Source organism: Juglans microcarpa x Juglans regia, chromosome 8S (genome assembly GCF_004785595.1).
Source record: "Juglans microcarpa x Juglans regia isolate MS1-56 chromosome 8S, Jm3101_v1.0, whole genome shotgun sequence".
In the NCBI taxonomy this organism is placed as follows: Eukaryota; Viridiplantae; Streptophyta; class Magnoliopsida; order Fagales; family Juglandaceae; genus Juglans; species Juglans microcarpa x Juglans regia.
Genome location: NC_054609.1, coordinates 5255894 through 5265047, shown reverse-complemented (window position 1 = coordinate 5265047; position 9154 = coordinate 5255894). Strand labels below are relative to the sequence as shown.

At 36.5% G+C, this 9154-nt stretch overlaps 1 protein-coding gene across 1 annotated transcript; it reads right to left on the bottom strand.

The window, feature by feature from the left end:
* Positions 1–1950: 1950 nt before the first annotated feature.
* On the bottom strand, positions 1951–6424 carry LOC121244154 (triacylglycerol lipase OBL1-like). Its single transcript, XM_041142189.1, has 5 exons — positions 6111–6424; positions 5789–5985; positions 5617–5650; positions 2696–3312; positions 1951–2250 (listed from the first exon to the last, which is right to left on the bottom strand). The coding sequence occupies exons 1-5, from the start codon at positions 6418–6420 to the stop codon at positions 1951–1953; spliced, it is 1458 nt and encodes a 485-aa protein (XP_040998123.1). The 5' UTR covers positions 6421–6424.
* Positions 6425–9154: the final 2730 nt, after the last annotated feature.

The window sequence follows — 9154 nt, the reverse complement described above, 5'->3', positions numbered from 1 at the left end:
CCACAACCTTCAAGCATGCTTTTTATCCATCACTGCCTTCCATCATGGCCACCTTATACTGCCACTTCCAACGACTTGTTCATGCCTATATAGCTTCAAGCTCTACTCACTATTAGGAGTGTAAAAAAACAAAAATAGAAAAATTTCTTGAATCGAGCCGGTGGGTTTGGTTCGATACCATTTCTTAAGAACCAGAACTCGTCCTAAATCGGTTCAATTCCAATTTTTATATTTTGAAAACCGGTTTAAATTGAACAGAACCGGTATATATTTTAAAATTTTTTATATTGTATTTATATGCTCAATTACTAATTAATATAAAATAAAACTTTAATATTATTATTCAAGTCTATTAATCTTATGATATAAAATTAATATAATATTTGATATAAGTTAGATACTACTTATACTATACTAGTATATTTAGACACTAATTATATTATTTTAATCTTATTATTCAAGTCTATTAATCTCAATGGTATAATTAGACACTAATGAGTTAGTAATTGTTAATAATAAATATTAAATTCTAGCAATTAAGTTTAGTGTTGAAAAAGCTATAATACTAAACTTACGTAGTGCCAGATGTGTAAACGATAAACTAGAAAAATCGGACCGGACTGGACTAACGTTGGAAAAACTGAAAGTTCCAGTTTTGATGATGAATCGATCCATATTGGTTCTTAAATTTTCAAAACTGGGGTATACCATTTCAGTTCCAAAAATTGTCCAAACCCAGACCAAACCGGACTGGTTACACCCCTACTCACTAGCACCTTCAAGCCAACATTTTCCTTGATTGCGAATTGACCATTTTGTTCCATTTTCCCTTTGTTTTTCTATTTGATGCAGTATAATGTTTGTTTTGAGGCAATTGTTAATGTCTCTTGCCTGTTCCTATTGTACATTTAATTTTAGTTAATTTGATATTGTTCATAACAAAAGAAAAAAATTACAAGGGAAGAATTTGTTCCTTTGGAATAATATATCCCTCTCAACATAAGCTAATATGATAAGTGTTAGTACACTTGACTAATATTGTATCTATCTTTGCTAAAAACACAATTTGGACAATGAAACAAATCCTCGCCTAACCTCATGCCTACTTGCCCCCATTGATCAGGCAGATGTACTTCCCATCCCACCATTCAATTTATATCAATGAAACCAATCTAAAGCCTCTCTTGCAAACATTCAAACCCTTCCAAGCTTCCACGCCATTACATAATTCAAAAAGTCATAATAACCAAATCAGTAAAACCCACTTACTCATAGATAAAATATTAAATTCACAATTTTGAGCATGGGGATACCCATAGTTGTGGCCATGGGTCTCTAGCACTCTATTGAGGCTCAACATCATGCTGTGTAGTAGGTTGTTGTAGAGCTCATGGCCACGCGATAGATCTCAATCTAGACTCACATTGTCATGCCTTGGGCCAATGCATGAAGAATAAGTAGAAGATGATGAGAAGGACGAGTTGAAGAAGAAGAGGTTTAGAAAAGGAAAGAGAGGCATGAAGAAGAAAATGGAGGAAATGAAGGATGTAACATGTAGATTTTCTCTTTATATAATTGTAGGGCGGGAGGGAGAGTATCCTACCCAACCACCTACTTTTTGGAAAGTTAATTAATAACTTGTTTGCTTAGCCTATTGGGCAGGTAGGGCATGGAAGTTCAGGTGACCCATTGCCTAGCCCTATTATAAGTAGAATAACTGGTTTGTGATCTATAATACTATTCTTGCAAGTTGTAGACATGGTGACTAGATATAATGCCCGATCTTGATTCATGAAATGCTCCTAAAGGAAAATATTTAGTTTACAAGTCAATTGTCCCAATAAATGTATTTCTTGTCTGTCTTAACTGAATGGAAAAAAAAAGACATTGCAATGTAAATCCTTAAAAGGAGTTGTTAGTTACCCTCAAAGAAATCCTGAAGCCTTTATATTATTGTGATTTCTTTGGTAAACCAACTTTAGAATTTCTATGCCCAAGTGAGTTCTGGAAGTCTATAGGTAAGGATCCCAATCGGGTGAGATTAACATAATCTTGAGAACTATGTTCTACTAATCCGGGAATTATCAATCCGAACACTCTATACATTTTCATCAACCAACTTTCTTTGTAGTCTGAACCTCTGATATATGGGATTATGAAACTTCGGATCAGCTCCAAAACTGCATTTAGGTACTTAGGTATTACCCATAATAGTGAGAAGTAGTTCTTATTTGGCTCCTCCCATAAAACCTGGATTCAAACATTAAGGATGGAGTGTGTTAGTGCTATTGTTCCACATCTGACATTTTGTAGTTTTCCATCTAAATTTTTATTGTTTTATATGATTGAAAGAGAGTGAAAGAGACAATGATCTCCTAGAATTACTAAGTATGCTACCTTATTTTTTAATTACATTCCCAATTACTTTCAAACTAAATGTGTAAGATGTTATCACATTAGTACATTTACTTTTACTAACTTTTCATATTTTGGTAAAAAATATGTGAGAAAGTCTCAACTATTTCATTGAAAAAATGGTTAAATATTATATAAATGATTAATTGTGCACCTACACGATGCACAATTGATTCTATATTAATTTTGAATATGATCTTTATCGGTTACTAGTTGCAGAGGATAATGTGACTATTTCAAAGAGTTATATATGATCAAGAAAGAGAGTACTAATACTGACCTTCCCTATATAGTACACATTGTAGTTGAGGACGGGAGAGAAGTGCTCAAAGAATATATTGTCATCGTCATAAGGGAGCCTAGGCACCACATCATTGCAGTAAACATATCTCAGATACCTCACATCATTCTCATTCAACTTTTCCTTCATGTAATCACCAAATTGCTTGTTGCCAACCCTTGGTTGCCCAAATGTATACACTCCCTCCAACTTATCTAATAACCATGCCTCCTCATGCATGGCTAGAATGGTCACAAACAGAATTGCCAATGCCCCACCCAAGCTGTGTCCTGTTAATATGAATTTAGTTCTCTCGTTCTTCTGCAATATTTCCTTTAGTTGCCTTCTTACTTCATAGTAAGCAAATTGTTTCTGGGGATCACTTCCTTTCTCTATTTCTTTTGGCCAGCCTTTGTCCTTCTGCAAGCCTAAAGCTTTCATAAAGCCACTATGGGCCTTTCCCACGCCTTCAAGCTCAATCCACGACAAGTCGACATCTATTCCAATTGCAATTGGATCAAATGGATCAGTGCCCCTAAACCCAACCACGATTAGGTTAGGGTTATTCTTTGTATCTTGGAACATGATAGCTTGAGTTGAAGGTTGTCCTATAAAATCTGTCAACCATTTTATTTTTAGACCTGTATGTTTTCTAAATTCCCCAAAAAGAAGAGAAATACTATTGTATTATTGCATCAAAACTAATGTTTTCCGGTTTAAATTAGATAATAAGTTCGTCATAGTTGTTATTCAATTGTCCAAAAACACATAATTTAAGCACAAAAATTCAAGTTTGAGCCTTGCATTTCACATGGGGAGGCAATAGAAAGCATACTTATAATACTAGTTGATATCTTTTTCAGTTGTTTGATTGAATTAGATAGTCCGTCGCATAAGGAAATAGACACAATATTAAATGCCTATGTGGGGTCCATGTTGTCCAAAAATCATATATGAATAACATTAATTGTTGTAAAACTCACATGATGTATCTAATTCTCTCTATAATTGGACAGGATTTCTATTCACTTAGTACAAAGTATTTTCTAATTTCCCAAAACTTGTTTTCCAACTAATTGTACCAATTGGCTCATGCAACTCATAAACTTACCTCGAGGGAGAAAGAGCAAGTGATTCCTTGACTGCATAATCTTAAAGAATCTTGTCATGTTTTCTTAGTATGTAATGAGACTTTTTGAGTGTCATTATGATCAAACATGAAAAGCCCTAAATGAAATTTAAAAGAATAGGATAAATAAAACGAATGGACTCCTTAATGGTGGAGGATTGGTCAAATGAACCATCATTGATTATTTTAGAAAATAGTATTTCTTTGTTTTTAGAAATGGGGAGAGCTCTTAGATCCAATTTAAAATTAGATGAATAAGGATATATTTAATAATGTACGTACAACCTTTTTCACAACTCAAATGAAGCGCTCTCGTGTAAAATTTAAAATGTGTAATAGATATAGTTCTAGGGTGTGCAACTGTAATATTTTAAATTTTGTTTTGGTGATCATTATGGTTTAAATACTGGAATAGAATTTTTCGATTCCATTGCGTTCCCATGTTCCGTTTCAGGATTAACTATATTATATATGTATAGATTGATATTTATATGTATATTCAAACTAACAACTAATAAAATAAATACATGTATATGTAAGTGTGTATCATGCATGTGTGGATATTTAAGGAAGAATTGATGATTTATAAAATGAATATATGTTGAAAAAATCATAAACTTGAGTTGAGACACAAAAAATAAAGAAAAAAAATTAGAGAATTTATTAAAAATAGTGATAATTAAAGAGAGAATGAGAGGACATATTTAAAGTAAAAAAAAAAAAAAGAATTATATAAATGCCTTTTATATTCGAGAATTAATTAAATATCTGCTAGATTTAAATTTACAAAACCGCAATTAAAACAGTTCAGAAAGGAATGGAGCCCGAAGAATGGCTAGAATTTGATCGGAATGGACGAAATGGCTCGAAACGGGCCGAAATTTAGAGCGAAACAAAATGAGAAGTTGTGGTGTACATGATACTACACCAGAACGGAATATCATTTCTCATAAGATTATTCTAAGGATTTTGAAATGAAGAAAGATGTCCAAATTGTCTTGTAATTTGACAAGTGTTGGAATCCTTCCGGTTGTTGCCAAGTTTGACGTGCAAGTTGTGTTTCTACATGTTTCCCATCTTCTGCAACTGAAATTTCTTCTTAGTCATCATCGACTAATGCCTTCATTCTTTACTCTCATTATTAGTTAAAGACAAATTAGTCCAACTTTTAGACAAAGTAAATATTATCAGCCCTTGATTACATCAGCTGACTTATCTTGTAGTAATTTTAACTTGAAAACCCCAAATTAACGTCGAATTGCCATATTATAATCTCATCTTACTGTACTGCTTAGCCAGATATACATTTCTATGGGTAGAATCATGCATTATTGATTATGCATATCACATGTACACGTCATCCAAAGAGAATATATATCACATTAATTACATGCCACGATATATATATATATATATATATATATATACATGTACATATGTATGCAAGTATGTATGTATGTATAAAACATGAGCATGTGAATGATCAATATTAGACATGATGATAAGCTAGAATATTGGGTCATCATTGAGATAGACCAGGATAATAAAAATAATGTACTGTTGCAGCCATCCGTTAATTCAACTCCGATCTGGTTCATATGGAGAAGAAATTCATAGAAAGTGTGGAACCCATATATATGATTATGATCATGATCATTCTATATCTTGTTATTAATTGGATTCAGTAGCTTATAACATGCATGAAATCATGTATCAAATGCATTTGATTCATATATATAAGAGTTTGAAGTATATTGTATCAAGTCATAGTTCTAGGTTGATTCGTACGTACCGTTCCAGAAGTTGTAGAACCCTAAGTATTCCATCTGAGCAAAAATTGGGAAGAGTGAGAGATCAGAGAGAGAGAGAGAGAGAGAGAGAGAGAGAGAGAATCATCATCATATAAGGAGAAATTATCTTAAACAGATGTATATTTTTTCATATTAATATAATATTATACGTACGTTCCAGCGATCTCTGATTATGGTATGAACAAATTCTGCATTTTCGTATGACAATTTGGAAGCCATCATTGCAAGCGAAGCGTTATATTTTATGTGATCATCTTGTCTAATGCTTTTGTCTAACTCCACTCTTCCATCAAGACATCCCACCGCAGATGTGAACGTTGCCGATGATGGATCAGGCAGCACCACCTCTCCTGCATAAATTATTAATCCAACCCATTATCAGTTTCAGGAATTTAGCAAATCAGTAGTACTGTTTAATCCATTAATGATTCATAGAACTATAAAAAATGGGAAAAGAATAATTTAAAATTAAAACCTGTAAAGAACTTAAAAAACAGCTTGAGAAATCCTCCGTTTCTTGAGAGAAGATTCAGCCACAGCTCCAGCATATTCCCTATCAGAACCAGAGGTTTTCCATAGAGAAGGAGTAGTTTCTGCACGAGAAGGGAGTTGAAGATGTACCATCGGCGCCAAAAATCTGCCTCTAGAGATTCCGTGCAGTCGAGGAATCCACTTGTTTCTGAGTAGTCGGAGAAAAGGAGAAAGCGAACAAGATCATAGAAGCTCGCCTCTTCTGGCTTAAGCAGCAGAAAATGGTCACTGAATTGTCTCTCGTATGGCGCCATGACTCAGAAGATGATATACATATACATATACATATACATACATATATATATATATATATATAATAATAATTTATTGGGGAAACTTTGTCTCCGACGATGACAAGAAGAACGAGACGACGGCACGCGCGAGGACCCACTTCTTGATTTTTTGTTCTAATGGTTCCAAAAATGGAGGATCGCTCCAGCTGTGTGAACATACGAAGATTAAGAAAAAGAACAAGTATCCGTCGTTGCCGTGATGCAAGGGCTAGGTAGCTAGCTTTACACGAGTACACCCAATGGGAAGTTGCCATTATTTGATACTGTTGTAGAATCTGGATGCACCGTACAATCATTTTGAAAGAAAGCGGTATCTATTATTAAATTATTTTTTTTTTTTATGGAGATCCCAATTTACTTAATTTTTTCAAAAAAATTATATAACACGTGCATACTCTACTATTGTAAATATATTTTTCTCAAGAAAAACCATGAGAACAGGGGTAGTGTTAGGGACCTCGGTCAAGGCCCTAAACACTGTTCTCCACGCCAATGGTAGTCTTGTGGTGACCGAAATCTTGTCCCTCTCTTGCTTGGTTCTTGAGCAATGATGGTCAAGGTGACCACTTGGATATGGTGAGGTTAAGCTTTTAGGCTAAGATGTGTGTATGGAGTGGTGGAAAAGGTCAAATAATTGTATGAGGTACAATGGAGGAAGGGCGCACGGCACTAGAGTGGGCTAGGGTTGGCGCCACTTGGATGATAGGATTTAGGGTTTGGAAGATGAGTGATGGACGGCTAGGGTTTAGGTTTAGTGTTTTGGAGTGGGGCGGCTAGGGTTGGTCGAGTATGGCTAGTGAGAGATTTTAGAAAAGTTTCCTAAAATCTTGGAAGAGAAGGGTGAGGTGTATGGCCGGCTATGGAAATAAGACTTGGGTCAATTAGGGTTCCTATATTATAGGAACCTTAATTAGGCAAGTGGGGTGTTTGGCTAGGACAATTCAAATTAGGCAAGGAGTGCTGAAATTTGAATTCAAATTCAAATGGAAGTAGGGTTCGGCTAGGGCAACAAAGATAAAGCAAACAATTTATGGAAAGTTGACTAACACAAGTGTTGGTCGACTTTTAGGGTTTAATGGATTTGGAAGAGCAAAAATATGAAGAACTCCAAGAACAATGAAAAACACTCAAGAACAAAAGCAAAATACTTATGAACTTGAATGAACAAAAGCGCAAACAATAATAATCCAATACTTGATTCACGAATTGCACAAGAATTGAATAAACCTCATATATTGATAAACTCAACTTGGATTCACGAATTGCACCAAGTTGCAAATAACAAGATAAATGAATCACACTTATTCAAAGAATCACAAAGTGTGATTCTCTCTTTGGGATTCACAAATTTCATCCCAAAAGTCCAAGTGCAATGGCACCGGTTTGTAATCTCTCAAACAATAGCCTTCCCTCTAGGAATTTGCCAAAAGATTCTAAAGCAAATGAAAGATGTCCTATTTATAAGCAATATAAATTGAAAACCCCCAATAGGTTCCTTGAAAATAAATAAATAAATAAAATAAATAACATGATAGTGGTCATGGACCAAGGCTAGCCGTGGCATGCATGGCCCATGGTGGGCTAAGTTGGTGCATGGTGGTCTTCGGGCTGGTCCATGGTCAGGTGGTGCGGCATGGCTTGCTGATGGTGAGCCATGGTGGTGCACGGCATGGCCCAGGCTGGTGGCCTAGGCGCTGAGTCTGCAGGGCATGGACTGAAGCCATGCGCTGGATGACATGCCTGGTGGGCATGCCACTGACCTACTCTGCAAGGCATGGGCTGGAGCCGTGAGGCATGCCACTAACCTCGCTGGTGTTCGGCAGGGCTGGATAGGTGCGCGCGCAAGGGCCACGCGACCCATGGCCTTGTGGCACATGGGCGTGCGCAAGGGCCACGCGACCCATTAAGGTGCACATGGGCCTGCGCACTGATACTCGCAAGCGCGCGCGGCGCTATGCTGCTTGCAATGCCGCTCGCATGCGTGCACGGTCTAGTGTTGTGCGCATGGCTGTGCGCGTTGACGCACGCATGGGCGCGCGACACAAGGCTGCGCGCGCGGGCAGGCTCTCACTAGCCTTGCTGGTCCACATGCTGGGCACTCCGTGTGTGCTAACGCGCGGGCAAGGCATGCATGCATGCTGGGCACCCCGTGCGTGTCACCCCAGGAGCCAAGGCATGCTTGTGGGCTAGCCAAGGTGCTTGTCCCCATCATGACTAGGGCATGTGCGGCATCTCTAGAGACAACTCGACGTGGGGGTCTAACAGGCGGACCTATGTTGATGGGATTCCCCCCGCCCCCCCCCCCCCCCCCCCCAAAAAAAAAAAAAATTCAAAAACATGCTTTAATATATGGTTTTTTTAACCATATCCTAATATAAGATAATCCTCCTCCCCTCCCCCCCCCCCCCTCCCAAAAAACAAAATTTTCAAAAATCTTCATTTAGTACTTAGTTGTCGAGGTTTCTTTTAGTTTTTTAATAATTTTTCCATACTTACACCTATTTTCTGTCATTAATAAAATCTCTTTTTTTTTTTACATCTCATAAGAGGCATTGGTCTCTTTTTAATTTCCATTTTTCCTATTAATTTCCATTTAAATGACTAGATCTGATTTGTAATATTCAATTTTAATATTTATGATCTTCGAAATCAAATTATGTCAGGTAAGTATTTTATTTGGTGTACAGATCTACAC

Bases quoted from the DNA above. Each gene is read 5' to 3' on its own strand.
- LOC121244154 (XM_041142189.1), bottom strand. From the start codon at position 6,420: ATGGCGCCATACGAGAGACAATTCAGTGACCATTTTCTGCTGCTTAAG. The intron at 3,313-5,616 runs GTACGTACGAAT...AATGGTTGACAG, and splicing joins GTTCTACAACTTCTGGAACG to ATTTTATAGGACAACCTTCA. The intron at 2,251-2,695 runs GTCAGTATTAGT...GTTTGAATCCAG, and splicing joins ATGTGTACTATATAGGGAAG to GTTTTATGGGAGGAGCCAAA.